At 42.6% G+C, this 15750-nt stretch overlaps 1 protein-coding gene across 7 annotated transcripts in view; it reads right to left on the bottom strand.

The window, feature by feature from the left end:
* The window catches only part of DDAH1 (dimethylarginine dimethylaminohydrolase 1), a 248109-nt gene that overhangs the window by 130280 nt on the left and 102079 nt on the right, over window positions 1-15750 (bottom strand). Inside the window, exon 1 of one of the 7 annotated variants that reach the window (XM_082339393.1) lies at window positions 11985-12433. The exons of 5 other annotated variants lie outside the window; for them this stretch is intronic. In XM_082339393.1, the coding sequence (XP_082195519.1) occupies window positions 11985-12287 (303 nt within the window). In that variant the 5' untranslated portion in view covers window positions 12288-12433. Of the gene's footprint in view, window positions 1-11744; window positions 11865-11984; window positions 12434-15750 lie in introns of those variants that run through there. One more of the 7 variants, XM_082339399.1, reaches the window with a different exon arrangement.

Genomic DNA, 15750 nt, shown 5'->3' with positions numbered 1-15750 from the left:
TCACTACCTTTCCAGTTCGCTTTTCTTCTCTTCCTCTCCATCTCAAGCACTTTGCTGCATTTAGATGAGTGGCCTTACCTTCCTATTAGGTAATGAAAGGAGTGCCTGAGATCAAGCTACCCATTTGCTCGATGAAAGTCAAGTGCCTTTGACACACACCAAAATTCTATTGTTGCTGCAAACAGCGAAGAATGTCAACAAAAACTAAAATGATAGTATTTACGTTTCATGTTGGTCTGCTAGATAAGTAGATTTCGATGCCAATGACCCACAGTCATGGAAATACACTTTACATTGGGATCCACAACAAACAAAGGAACATGTATATGTGTCTATGTGAATAAAGAAGACAAAAGTTACATGAAACAATACATGGCTGTCTTATGCACACACTCTGATATTTCTATCAGAAATATTGATTCCAGTTCATTATAAAAAACAAACAAAAAGTGGAGTGATGCACTAGGTTGACTTTATGATCCGCTTATGAGTTGAAACTTCTACTTTGACAATCACTAGCCAGACCCAGAATATGAGGACAAATCCATGGTGTTGCAGGAACTCCCCAACCAGAGGGGTGTAAAGAAGGGTGGGGAAGCTCCAGGAACTGCACACGCTCTTTCTCCTCCATTGACAGCTCCAGAAAAGGGTAAAACCAAGAAGAAAGGAGGGCAACATGGAGGTGATCATAGACTGAAAGAGCCCAGAGAAAAAGTAGAATTCATTTAAAAAACAGTTCTCCTGGCTAGTGGTCCACCAAAATAATGTGACTCAAGATTCCCTCTAATCATTTTTGATGACCCACATTACTACGAAGCATTATTTACAAGGAAGGCGCTGTTAGAAAACTGATTTTATCCAAACCTGATTCAGAACGTGTGTGTGTGTGCGCACACGCGTTTGTGTGTGTGTTTTAAACAGGCCAATGGACAGTAGCTGTTACATTTGTGGAATTTCCAGTCATTAGGCTGACCTCAGGGCAGGCGAGTGTTTCAGGGAGCATGTATCAAATCATAATTGAGCCCTCAGCCGCATTGAGGCCAGTGGGCCTCACATCGTGTATGTTTTCCTGCATTTACTTTCAAGAAAATGTCCTAACTTAAATCCCTATCATTCCTCCCCCTCACCAAGAAGCTTCTCTCCGGGGTCCAGTTTAGAAGCAATATTAATCCTCAGTTTTCTTGCAAACCACTCAGAGGCTTCAGTTGTCTAGTTGAGTGCTCACAAAGAAAAATGCAGACACAAACATGACAATCGCACTACCCATTTTTTCTCAGGTAACTACAGCTCCAAGATGCACATTTCTAAGCCCTTTCCCTACAAATACACGATTTCTCCAGTCATAGCCACACACTGTTTGCCTCTATCATTAATGTCTCTTATCAAAATCTTTAAAGCACTCCTTTTGGGGGCGGGGGGGGGGACAAAAGAGCATGTGTGAGGGAGCACACTCCACTCTTAGTAATAGGCTGCTCAGCTGTGAAAAGGGGGTTACCACTGAAAAACTGATGCTGTTTCCCTGTAGTCACAGACTAGCTCATTACTCACCAGTCAAATACACTTTCTCAGAATGAACTGCAACCTATACATCCATCCAGATGTCTCCTATTTAATGGACACCATCACCAACTCCCCAGATGAGTTACTTGGGGAAGAAAACTAAATTTCCTTCGGGCATTCTTCCATAAAGGTTGGATTTACACCCATTTAGTGTCACAGATGTGTGAAAAAAATGATGAAAGCAGTGATTTTCAAGGTCCCTTCTAGGCCTTTTAGGAAGTGGTCTGAAAATGACTTGAACGTTATAATTGTTTTAGCACCTTCTGTGTTTGGACACATTCTGGGGTTCTTTGAGCAACAACAACAAAAAAGTGTTCTGAGTTTCTGTCCTCATTCCAAGAGGACAGATCCGGACATTGGTCCCTGACGTCTCCTGGCACCCGTGCAGATCTCAGCTTCCACCTGGGGGTTGCAGGTGGGAAGATGCAGGAGCAGAACCCCTCCTGATGCAAGGGGATCAGGGTCTACTGCTGCCACCAAATCTACTCCCCAAAAAATGAAAAAGATGCAAGTTCAGATGGAAACTATGCTTTCCCGTCTTGGTCAATATAACTATCCCTTAGCTGGTTTAGAATGTCACCAGAGAAGGGGAAGTAGAATCAGCTCCCAGCAAATAGTCAAGTTGACAGTCTTCTTCCTCCTCATGTTCCCCAATTATGCTTTTTGCTGTTGGTGTTGGATGGATAGGGATCCAAACAGCCAGGACATCATCACTGTGAGGAGTCAACCCAAGCAAGTGGAAATCAGTATGCTGATATGCACAGAGAAGCATGTGGGATTTAGGCCATGATTCTGAGAACCCTGGGGCCAATAGGCATGGCCCTCTAGAATTTCTACAAAAGGCTGAGTGGTGCAGTCTGGTTGAAAGGAGATACAGTGGGTTTTTATACTTTTTTCTTACCATGACTCAGAGTAAGAAACATATTTTACATTCCTAATTAATACAAACACAAATGTATAAAGTGAAAGGTTTCATGAAAAAATACTGACCCTATGTTGTCATGTACTCTTGACATTTTCTATTGATTCTATTACAGTAAAAATAAAAGACCTAGACATGACTCACTAAATTGATTTCATGACCCCATGATAGTGGGTGGAGAGCAGCAATTTGAAGATACACACACACACACACACACGCACACTCTGTACTAAAAGCCTTGTCTTGAAGCTGTGCTCTATTCCAAGTTAAACTGCTTATATATTTGGGGTGGCTTGGGGAAGCTTGGAGATTAGGGAAGGCCTAAAGCTTTAGAGATGTTTAGTTTGAGAGCAGCAGAAAAAAGTGAAGAAATCAGTCCCCTTTTTGACTAGGGCCCCTCTCTCTCTCAACAGTGCATCTTTCAGAGAAAGGGGAGCCAGAAAACCAGGACCCTTGATAAACGACTAAGATGGCACACAGAAAGTTAGGAGAATACCAAAAGCAAGAGCAAAAATGATTTGAGTACCTCAAAATAAAGCACTAGATTTTAACTTCTCCACATAAAACTCGTGAATTGGAAAATATGTCTATATCACAAATGTCCTAAAATATGACCCAAAGCCAAGCTTTAGTTACATTACTCTTTCCTTGTAAAATGAAAGTTCCCTTATGATTCAAAAAAAATTCAAAGAATAAAATAGATGTATTTTTCTTCTATTTTTATCTTGTAACTGCACCAAGATTATTTAACTAACTTCAATTTTTTGAATCATTTCAGGCTAAAAATGTCTAAGTTTGCCACAAGCATATCTCCAAGTTTAAAAAAATAATTACATCAATATCTTACTGTGTCACAGTCTTAATTTGTACACAGCTTACTATAGAAAGGCTACATTTAAATGAGTATCTTTTACTTTTTTGTGTTTACTCAGAAGAACAACTGTGTGCATTTTTTGGAAGACAAAAGCCAAAATCTGGGAAACAAACTCAAATTTCAGCACAAGATGGAAATCAGTACACACGTATGGAGGGTTTATAAGAAAGAAGTGCTATGGGCACGTCAAGACTTTTAGTTACAACTCACAGCACATATCTTGTATCCACTTCTCTCCATTTCTTTGGGCCATTGATTCACACTCACCACAGAAACATCCGCTGGTAGACACTGATGACAATGATGTGTGATGGGAGAAATCATGTGGGTCTAGGAATCTTATGCTCTTTCAATGGCCTTTATTTAACATTTTCTATGGGAAAAATTTCTTATCAAATGTGCTATATAAATGGCGGAGTAAGCAGAGGTTTTGAAGTAGACTTATTAGCAAATTCAACTTCATCTCATAATGGGTTATCATTAGCAAGGCGTGAGTTTAAATGACTGGTTAATTAAGTAGAACAAGTATAATGCCTTGGGTTGAATAAAATCCAGTATTTTTTTATTCATCAAACCCCAATCCCATCTCACAAATGCAAATTATTATAATGTCCCCATCTCCCTATCACTTTCCCACCCTCCACTTTCCACCTTAACACACCCTGAGTTCCAAAAGGAAAGTATAGCATTTCCAAGCTGGAAAGAATATTAGATCTTATTATCACTGCAAAAATAAAAACCAGTGTCTCCTAATATCTAGAACAGTGCTGCATCCCAACCGTGCTGCCTTCTGTAGCTTGTACAAAAATTCAGCCTATGATTATAAATGCGTGCTCAGTTTCAGCTGCACTCGATTTATATTAATGTGAGACTCAGTGGTGTCTACTGCCAAGATGGAAAGATTTGTGAATAAAAACACATTTCAACAGCAAACAGGAAAGAGTTTTCTCTTACCTGCCACTGACACGGATAATATTATATACCTATCCATGGCAGATGCCAGGTTTGCTTGACACAGCCTAATGTTCACATTTTGGGCCAAAGGGGAAAAATTACTACCCAGCCAAATGACATTCTAGCAACCTCAAGAGATGAATCTCAGATTTGGAGTGGACTTCAGTCCACTCCAGGGCAGACTATATCGTTCCCAAACTGTGCTCTTCAGGAATCCTGGAAGGAATGGCAGACCTTGACGGAGCACGTGGCAGGAGAAAAGACGGGAGTGCAGTTAGAAATGGAGTGTGCCAGGCAGCCCATTCCCTCTGGGCCCCAACCAGGAAACGTGGTTAAGGATGTGGTTCTCCTGGTGAACTTGGAACTGGGAACTGAAATCTCAGAGATCAGGGGGGCACAGGCGGGCTTTTCTCAAGCCTGCATCCTTCCCAACATGAGTGAAATTAATTTTCACTGCACCATCACCCTCATCCTATCTCACAGTGCCCTCTAATCTCTGAAGGCTGCCCCTCTCTGCCTTCCCCTGGTTACCTCTAACTCAATTATTACTTCTTCTGAGAAGTCCTGGTATGGGTCAGGCCCACCCCCTGGAGGTTCCGTAGCACCAGACAGAGCTCTGTCATAAAACCCTGTCCTCTTGTTCTGCCAAGTGTCTGCCACTGGTCTGCCTTCCTAGCTGGACTGTGAGGTCCTTATGGGCAACGGTGGTACCTAATTCACCTACATCTCCCCACCACCAAACATTGGGTCTAGACAGTTGCTGAAGGCACAAACATACTACATGAGTGATGCAACTATTGTGCCTTTACCTTCAAAAACAGTCATTTTTAACGCAATCATGGCACTCATCATCACTGCTAGAAGCAAATTAGAAAACTTCAATATTTCTTAAACAAAAGAACAAAGGAATCAAAGCAAACATATTTTTAATGAAGTCAAAGATTTACTTACTCACACATACTCAAATCAAGCAAAATACTGATATATTCATCTTCATTAGAATGACAGCTTATCCCATAAGCCCATCTAGCTACAAAAGCAGACTAAAAGTTGTATTCCCTTTAATTTGCTATGTTAAACTAATTCAGGTTTGATTTGTTGGGCAAAATTAAACCAACCCTATACTAATTTGTACTTCTATCTTTGTAGTCTGCTGTGCTCATTTCTCTGGTCATACTTGCTTAGATGATCTAGACATTTAGAAACAGCAGCCTAAAGTCTGGTGATTTATTCCTTTCTACGTGCTACTACCCCTCAGCACTCAGTTTCAGGAAAACAATGTATATTATTACACTATTTGACAATGACAAAGTAAACTGGGATGGCATTACACGCACACATTTTTAAATGGGATTTGTTGTTTGAGATTACTTTTGCTTGTCCATTTGGATGAAAAGTGCCTGTTTATGAAATGCACCTGAGGACTCTGACAGATTTAATACCTAATATCAGTTTAAGAACAGCAGTGAAAGCCAACTTCAAAGGTCAGGGGAGCATTTTGATGCAACATCAGGGATTGCATTACAGTAAATAAATATTTTTCTACTACCTGGGGTGAACAATGCACTGTGTTCTGTATAAGATATAAATGAAACCTTTTCTCATTAAGATTTCAGCTATTTTATCCTTTATTATGGCACCTCTTGATTAGGGGAATGAACTCTACCATGTGTCCAGATCTTCAGTCAGAAAACTAGGCTTTCTGAAGTGGTTACAGATTTAAACAGCAAATGCCATAAAATAAATAATAACCATCACTCATTTCTTAAACATGCATTTCCAAATTTATATTGAGGTTCATGAATAATTTATTTAAAATGCAAAGACAGTAGAAGGTAAATCTTTTCAAAAGTCTTAAGTAGATTTTTCTGTGTTGTGGTTTGTATTAATGGACTGGATACCTAATTTTGAAGAAATCTGAGCTCAATAAGAACTCAAAAACATGCAAAAGCAATTTCCCAGCATATGTGAATTATAAGGGATCCATCCCTGCCTTCTTAGCCTTATAATAATTCTAGGAATCTCTGCAGAAAGTTCATTTTCAGCTAATAGTATCTAATAGAAGACACTCCCTACTCATCATTATGTTCTTTCTTTTCAAGGCTTTCAAGATCAACTGCATGGGAGTAGATTACATTATGGGATGCATCCCAGTTCCCAAGACACACGTCAATTTCCAAACGTTTATTGCCAAGGCCATGTAGAAGAGTCGGAAGAGAAACACCCTGAAAGAGAGCAGCTGTTCTAACCAGTTGGAGGTGACAATTTATCAAGAACCGTTTAATCTGCCGCCATGTGAAGAGCCTCCTGCGCCTTCACGTTCCAGCTTGGTGAGAATCAGGGTAATTTATAATTATGGTTTAGGGCAGTTTACTCACCTGAAGTTAAACAGAAGTTTGAGGAAATGTGTGCATTTAAAAAAGCAATCATCCAGTAGGCTGGTAAATAAGGCACAATTATGCATAAAGTGTGCCCGGGCAATTTGTGGGTTTCATGTAAATGCCTGAATTATTTTTTTAACTAAAATGAAAACAATCTACTCTCATTTAGGAGAGGAGGGAAGTAAAATGATTCACTTAGTTAATATCCAAGTTATATTGTATATCGTTAGTGTGTAAAATGATATTCAGGTGGCAGTTTTATACTGATTAAATGATCTATTATGATTAAGTACAACTGGCAACAAGCACTTCAAGCAAAAAAGACCTTCATACTTTCATGAGAAGCTCAGTTCTGCCACTTATCAGCTGTGTGTGACTTTGGACAAGTTACTTAACCTTGGTTACCAGAGACTCAGTCTCCTTATCTTTTAAATAGAGCTAATAATAACACCATCTTTTGGGATTCACACACACACATAAGTTGGCTGGTCATTAGACATGGTCTTAAGGCTCACCTTGCCTCTGGGATCAATATAATTATGCTTTTTTCCTAACCAAAGAATAAACCAGGACCCAAATATGTAAGTCCAAATAGTTAAGTGCCCCAATAGAAGGGGAATTACTATGCAAATACGTATTGCTTACCTTTTCCGTTTATGCCTTCCTTTCCCCCCCTCAATGTTTATTTTTACTTTGGAGATTTATTACTTTGTGCTAAGCATATTGCCTTCTTCCTAAAGAGGTCCCTAACAGTGCAAATGCTCCAGGCAAGGATAATTAAAGCCATTATCACTTTGTGAGAATGAGTTTGTGTGCTTTTCTCTTAGACGGAATACCCCATATACTAATACCGGGTACCTGGGAAAGGATAAAATGGCTCTGAAAGGGAGGTGAAAGGGCACAGGATATATTTCCCAATTTTCCTTGAGTAAACTCTGCCAGTTAATCATTTATTAAGTACTAAAAACTTTCTGGGGAAAAAAAAAAAAAAAACTCAAGAAAATGGCATTAGTAGCTGCCTCTGAGGAAGGGAACTGGATAGTCAGGTACAAGGGTGAGGTAAGGGGGGCAAGACTTTCTTTCTTTCCTTTTTTTTAATAAATTTATTTATTTATTTATTTATTTAGGGCTGAGTTGGGTCTTTGTTGCTGTGCGCGGGCTTTCTCTAGTTGCAGCGAGCGGGGGCTACTCTTCATTGCGTGTGCAGACTTCTCCTTGTGGTGGCTTCTCTTGTTGCGGAGCAGGGCTCTAGGTGCTTGGGCTTCAGTGGTTGTGGCTCGCGGGCTCAGTAGTTGTGGCGCACAAGCTTAGTTGCTCCGCAGCATGTGGGATCTTCCCGGACCAGGGCTTGAACCCATGTCCCCTGCATTGGCAGGCGGATTCTTAACCACTGCACCACCAGGGAAGTCCAAGACTTACTTTCACCGTGTATCCTCTTGTACCTTTTGAATTTGGTACTGCGGACATGTACAATTGAAACAAAATTTTTATTTTTTAAAAAACCCAATCCTCGCACACTGTCATAGCTTTTAGATATTTGCTTACTGGACTTTGACGTTTAGAAGTTAACTTTTTTTTTGTCCCTCTAAAATGTAAGCTGGATTCATTTAAAATATGATTGGTTTCTTAAGGCTAATTTATTTGTCTTCAAAATATTAAGCATATTAAGACATTCATATTCCTGAAGACACAAAGTTCTTAGACAAGTAATATTATTTGCTGACTTTCTTTATATGCAGTTTTCTTCACTAAAACTTAAGCTTGCTGCAGACAGGGTCTGTGTTTTATTAATCTTTTTATTAATCTTTATTAATCTTTTATTAATCTTTATTAATCTGGCCCCATTATGGCAAACACTGAGCTTTCACAGAAGCGTTACTTTCTTGAGTTTGGTTCTCAGTTCTTTCTTCCAAGGAAGAAAAGTAATTAAATATAACATGATGCTTTGATTAAGAAGAAACTTCTCAGGATTTTAATAAAAACAAAACAACAACAAGAGACAGAGGCACGGAAAGGGAGAGGGAGAGAAAAACACTTATAAATCACCTATAGTTGTAATGAAACTTGTGGGACTCTACTGATTGGAAATGCTTGCAAAACACCAAATATGTCATAATGAGGGAGAACGAAGGTTGACCTAAAATCATGAACAAATTTGTTCAACAAAATATATTTGCTACATGATTACTGTGTTCAAGGCCCAGGGGATAAAATGTTGAACAACGCAGACATGATCCCTGCCCTCACAGTTTTCATAATAGTGGGGGGTACAGAAAGATAAACAGGCAATTACCATATGGTATGATAAATACCATAACAGGGAGTACAGAGGTGCTCATAAAAGGACAACCAATCTAATGCTTGAGAAGGTGAGATCTAATATCACAACAGTTGGGACTAGAGCTTTAGAGTCCTGCAAATCTGAGTTCAAATCTTGGTTTCACTAGTTCCACTCTATAACCTTGGGCAATTTATTTAATCTCTCTAAGACTCAGTTTCATCAACTTTTAAACAGGAATAATGATAGAAATGAGCTCAAAGAGTTGATGTGAGCATTCAATGAAATACATGTCATAAATCTGGCACAATGTCTGGCAAATGACAAGCACCCAATAAAGATTAGCTAATAATATTAATGGTAAGAGTAAGCTGAGAACTGAAGCATGAGTAGAAACAGCCAGGTAAAATGCAGGAGAGGAAGGAGGAAGAATGTCCTGGGCAAAGGAGGAATGTACACCCATAAAAGCAACAGCATGGTGAGCTTTAAAAAGAACCTGGCTTGAGCCAAGAATTGGGAGGCACCTCGGGTGGGGTCAGAGATGCAACTGAAGCTGGAAAGGCAAAGCAGAACCCAGCTCAATGGGTTTATCAAGCTCAGTGGAGGCCCCTCTAGAATTTTAATCAGAGGAGGAACAGGATCAGATCTGAGTTTTAGAAAGACCAGCTTGGCTACAGTGTGGAAAATGGAATGCAGAAGGAGAAGACAGGAGATCAGTGTTAATAATTTTAATATAATGCCTCAGCTGTTGTGGAGTTTCAGTTAGGGAGTTAGGTGTCACATATATGTATATACATATATATATATAAAACAATCCAAAAAGTCCTTGAAGTAATTATTATCAGCTTGCTGGTATTAGCTAATTAGCATTTCATTAATTCATTTGTTCATTCATTTAACAAGAATTTATTAACTTCAATGTAGGCAGCAAACTGTGAGAGATTTCAAAGAAATCTCTGAAGCACCTCACCCAACATGACTGCCCGCATTCCTCTCTCTGGCTGGAAGGCCCATTACTCTGGGAACCCAGATCAGGTGCAATGGCAAAGGTGTTTTGGGGAGGGACCACACACCTGCAGAAAACTTGAGCTGGGAGGCAGTGCTAATGAGCAGATTAGGCTGGAACCTAAGGCATGAAGAAGACTCCCCTTCAAGCTTGGAAGGGGAAATGTCACTGTAACTGCATCAGTGTACAGTAGACTTCTTACTGCTCAAGGAGTAAATCTTCCACGACCCATTGGTAAGTGAATAAGAATGACCAACACTTATGAAATGTCCTGTCCTCTATATTTCTGATGGATTAATAAATTATTACCACAATTCTATGAAATAGGTATGATTATGTCCACTTTACAGGTGAGAAAACTGAGGCAAGAGATACTCCCTAAGGTCACAGAATTAAATCCAGTCTGATGTTCTTATCCATTACACTATGTGGCCTCTGGCAGTGGGCAACCAGCCTGAAGAGTGAAACCCATTTAAAACGTATGCCTCAAAATCTGACGGGGAGACAGATCACTGCCCACTTTAGTATCAGGAAGGCCAAAATTTGAAAGGTTTTATTATAGCAATAAAATGAAATGGATGATTAAATATATGACAGTCTCTTAACATGAAATTGGACCAGCCTCATCAAATGAGTACCATTTTGAAAGGGTTTTAAAAATCTATGTTACTCTTTTAAGCACAAACCACAGCTTTGTCATATGGCCTAGGACACATTAGAAATTATTCAAATGGGGTTACATGCTTATCAGTTTAAAATAGAGTGGGTCATCTCACACGTTCAAAGATGGAGAGGTGGCAAAGGAGATAAAAGAGCTAAGAGAATGAGACCTGTTACTCTTTTGGTTTTCTGCTAAGGCAGGGTGAAAAAAAAAAAGCTGATTATCTTAGTGGGAAATAAATCAAATATACTTATTCTCTCAGACCAAGCAAAGTTCTAGCAGCCAAGTAATGAAGCACGTGGAGAATAAGCATATTTTAACTACAAGCTTTATGAGGCATTTCCAATGTGAATCGAATAAAGGAAAAATAGGGAGGGAAAATCCTTAACCCTCCAGATATAAAAGAAATCACCAGCTTCTTGCAAAGCCACTTGATGCCAGTAGCAACCAAGAGTCTTGACCCTGGGCTCTTAGCAGGCAATGAGAAGAATCCCAGGCCAGACGGCATTTTAAAATCCAATCTCACTCTTATTTGTCTCTCCCCACTAATCTACCTTGTGTTTAAAGCAATCACAGACATTTTCACAAACTGCAATATTTTAAAGTAGTCACCATCCTCTGAGAACACAAAAAGCTCTAATTGCTATGAACTTAAAAATATAGAGAATAAAAATTATTGAATTTGTGAAACCACCATTTCCAATTAAACTCACAGACACATACACACTCCCAACACCCTACGAGTTCCGCTTTTCAAACCCAGACACCACGGCTCAGCAACAGGCCAGTCTTCTGGCTCAGCACTTGCCAGTCCCTTTTTGCGGGACTCACTCTCCACCACCGAAAAGTAACTCGGGACGACCCAGGTCTGCGGGCATCGACCGTTAATTCATCCGGCCCTCCCTGCTCCCAGCTCCTGGCAGGACTTGGGGGTTTAGGGTCATCAACCGGACCCACGGAGCCCTCGCCCAGGCTCCGCCCGCCCGCTTGGAACGGCCCTTCTCCCTGCCCCCGCTCCCTGGGAAATGAGCAGAGTTGCACTGTCTTCGCTGCTTCTTAATCTTTACAAATAAAAATGCCTGTGAGACGGATTCCCCACCCCACCCACCTGCCCAAGTCCGCACCACCACACTCAGTCGGCTCCTCTAGAAGGCATCCAAGCTGCGCCGGGAGGCGTGAACAATGAACTTCTCTCTCTCGCACACACACCGTCTCCCCCAAATGGGAAGTTCTGAACTAGCCCGGGGGCCACTTCCGCGATTCCCCCCGCACGTCCGGCTCGGGCGGTGCGGGAGGGCCCGGCGCGCGTCCCCGGCCGCGCCCCTCGCGTCTCCGGGCGGCTAGTTACCTCCTTCCTCCGGCTCGGCGCCCCGGGGCGGGTGATGAGGGCCGTCTCCTCGCACACCACGGCCACGTCCTCCACGAACACGCAGTCCGGGAGGCTCTCGTCGGCCGGCAGCTGCACCACCTGCAGCCCCAGCTTACTGCCCAGCACGCCCACGTACAGCTGGTGCTGCCGCTCGGCGCGGGCGAAATCCACCTCGTCGCCCTTGGTGTGCCTCAGCGCGTGCTGGCCGAGGGACTCGGGCAGCCCCCGCACCACGACGTGGGTGGCCCGGCCGAAGGCGGCGGGATGGCCGAGCGAGGCCATGGCTCGGGGAGGCGGCGGGGGGCGCGGCAGCCGGGTCTACCGCGGGCAGCGCGCGCCGAGCCTGCGAGCGCCCTGCGGCTCCCCTTGGCAGCAGATGAAGGTGGTGCAGCGGGAGCCCGGCTCGCGCCCGGAGCCCTGCCCGCGCGACTGAGCATGCCCAGACCTCCGGGCGCCGGCCCGCGCGCAGCCCGCGCGCCCACTTGGCGCTCTCGGGTTTGCGGCAGCCGAGGCGGGAGTTGTAGTGGCGAGCATCGCACGAGGAGTGGGGCCGGAGGCAGCGGCCGAGGAAGCCGGCAGCGCAAGAGGTGCGCGCCGGTGAGGGGACCTCGGCCAAAAGGCGCCGTACCCGGACTTGACGTTACCTGGGTTCCGCCGCAGGTGCACACCTCACGTCGACCCAAGGCGCATTTAGAGAGCGGGCTATGTTCTGGACAGAGCGACTGTGGGGTCTTCTTGGTGGTCGGGAAGCAAAGGATGGGATTCCTTTGTGGATAGATACTTTGACCTCTCTCCCTACTCTCCTGCTCCCAGGTTGCCCAGCACGCGGCACCACGCCCCACCTCCACCCCCAGTTCCTAGCGTGAGAATCTGTCTTCGCACCCAAGTCCACCTTACCTTGACTTTCTCTGCAGATGACCCCTCACCCCACGTGAGATTCTAGATTATTAAAAGAATGTTATTTCTTCCTGTCTGAAAGAAAGAGGAGGAGCCCAAGAGACACATATATAGAGAGACATAGACACATGGAAACTCACAGTATTTCAAGGACAATCCGTTCTTACGAAGAATGTGATTCTGTTTGCCTACAGGGCCCGCAGAGGTAGGGAGGCAAAGACCAAGTGTGCTTTCCTCCACGATAGATGTGCGCTCACCTTGAGCAGTTTCAGACGTGGAGCGTCAGAACGCTTTTGGCACTGGGAAAGAGGGCTTCCAAACTCCTCCCTTGCCTTTCCCTCAGGCCTGTACAGACTCCGTGGAATTCCCAAGATATTTGTTGAACGTTTCTTTTTTCATGCCCCTCAGGGAGTTCCTTTCCCTTCTTAATGGTACTAAGCTTCTATTTTTCCCCTCTCACGCATTGCAGATTACATAATCCATGGGTTCTGCTCTTTATGAGGGGAAGATCCACTTCAGGTAGTAACTCCAAAATAATCTCAGGTAATAATCTTCTTTCCTCACATTCTGTAGCATATTTCTAATTTTAAGATTGATTAGATCATAGAACATTAGATTTGAACAGGACCTTAGAAACCCTCTCATCTAAATTCCCACTCAATGTTCTGGAATTCCAGCTAAAACATCTATGACAGTGACCAGACCTTTACTTGAACATTCTAAACCTCACTTACTTGCAAAGTGTATTCCACTTTTGAAGAGTTATCACAGTTAAAAAGTCTTCATTGTGGGCTTAAATCCCACTGGTCCCAGTTCTGCCTTCTGGCATTACCTAACATGCTAGTATTCTTTCACAAGACAGCATTCACATATCTGAAGACAGTTCTGCTATCTATGCTACCTGACACCGCATCCCACCCGCCATCCTGACCCACTCCAAGCCTTGATCCTGAACCACCAAAAAGTAACTAGTGATTGGTTTCTAAATCCCTTCAACATTCTGGTCATCTTCCTTTTGATACACAGTGGTTTGCCTGTATCCCTTTTAAATCATGGTATCTGGAATAGAAACAATTCTTCCTGTGGTCTGACCCACACAGACTACAGCAGGACCCTTATTCCAGGTACTAGGCTTCTATTAACACTGCCTAAAATTGTATTGGCTTTTTTGGTGGTCCAGTGCCAAGGTCAAGGCCACAGCCTTTTTGTCAGAACCCTGATACCAGTTTTTAGGAAATGTAGGTTTCTAGGAGAGATCTAGCTAAGGATCCTGGAACAGTTGTCCCAACTGAGCAACAGAGGAGATGTGATCTGCCTTCGCTCCCCTCTCTCAAGGGTGACTTGAATTTACCCAGATGACACGGCATTTCTCAGCTTTGAAAGTGAGGGGTCTTAAGTGAAGGACAGCTCTGACCCTGGCACTGGGGAGTGGGACCAAAAGTAAAATAACAAACCTTTGAGACCTACTGGGTTCTACTTCTGAGGCAAAACTCTCAGGGAACCCATGCTGATACTAAATTGGCACCAAATTAGTGTCCAGAAATCTCTTGATGGTGTTCTCAGCGGGGGATTCCCACCAATGCTACAGGTGAAAGTTACCCCATGTGCTGAGCTTGCCCAGGCTAAAGTATGGGCCTTTTTCCCCCCATTACCTAACATTGAGGTTTCATCGACCTCCAGCTGGTCTCCACCTAGCAAACTTAATTCATGCCTGTGCCTTGTTAGAGCCTGAATACTTTGCCACCAAGTGCCCTGAGCCTAATTATAAACAAAGTCCCGTGTATCCACTCTGGGCTCATGTCAGCCCAGCAGCCAATTAAAACCTGAAAGATTTTTCCTATAAATTGGTGTTAGCCCTATCTTTCCATACTGAAATTGGGCAACTTTTTTTTTTAATCTAATTTTGCAGTTATCCCTATTAAATGTTATCTTCATTCCAACTTGCCTCATTTTGATTCTGTCATCTTGTGCATTATTTATTACCTCTAGTTTTTTGTCATCTGAAATTTGATAAGCACGCCTTCTGTCTCTTCTAAGCAGTTGTCCAAAAGTGTTAGAATGTGTATATTGGTGAAAAGAATAATAAAGACACGAACTCCAGTAAATCACTTCTTACATGCCTTCCTGCTTGAGTGATAAAGGACCACTTTTGGGAAAATGGAAATGGAATAAAGCCCAAATGGAAAATGGGCTTTATTAAGTCTAATACATATATAAATTCATTTTCCCTACAGATATTTATTGAGAATTCTCAAGGCGCAACACCATGTTATGTACTTCAGAGACATACGAGAAGCATTAAAACATGATCCTTGACCTTGAAGAGCTTACTGGGAAAATAAGACATCCAAAGTGAGAGCTATGCTAAGGGCATATGAGAGATACAATCAACAAAGTGCTATAGGAAGTTAAGGGAAAAAGAAATCACAGTGGCTAGTGGGAGTGGAAGAGAGCTGCTTGAAGGTGACTGGACTTGGTTTAGGCCTTGAATAATTTTTAGGATGTGAATAATTGGAAGGATAGAATGAGAATTCTAAGGAAAAGTATGTGCAAAAGCCAAATGCGTGTTCAAGCAACAACAGATCAGTTCAAATCCTGTATGTATTGGTTAAGATAATTCTAGATGCTGTAACAAAATGACCGCAACACATATAGTGGAAGTTCATCTCTTGTTCACTTAAAGGCTAACAGAGAACGTCTTGATTGGTTCCTGACTCTTCTCCAAGTAACATGCAGGGGTCTGGCCTTCTTCCATTTTGTGGCTCCAGCACTTTCAAATATGGCATCCAAGTTCACCATGCTCACCTTCCTCAAGCTGAAAGAAAGTTACAGAGCATTCAGCACCACG

This window comes from Balaenoptera borealis, assembly GCF_965194805.1.
Source record: "Balaenoptera borealis genome assembly, chromosome: 1".
Taxonomy (NCBI): domain Eukaryota; kingdom Metazoa; phylum Chordata; class Mammalia; order Artiodactyla; family Balaenopteridae; genus Balaenoptera; species Balaenoptera borealis.
This window is presented reverse-complemented; position numbering and strand designations above follow the sequence as displayed.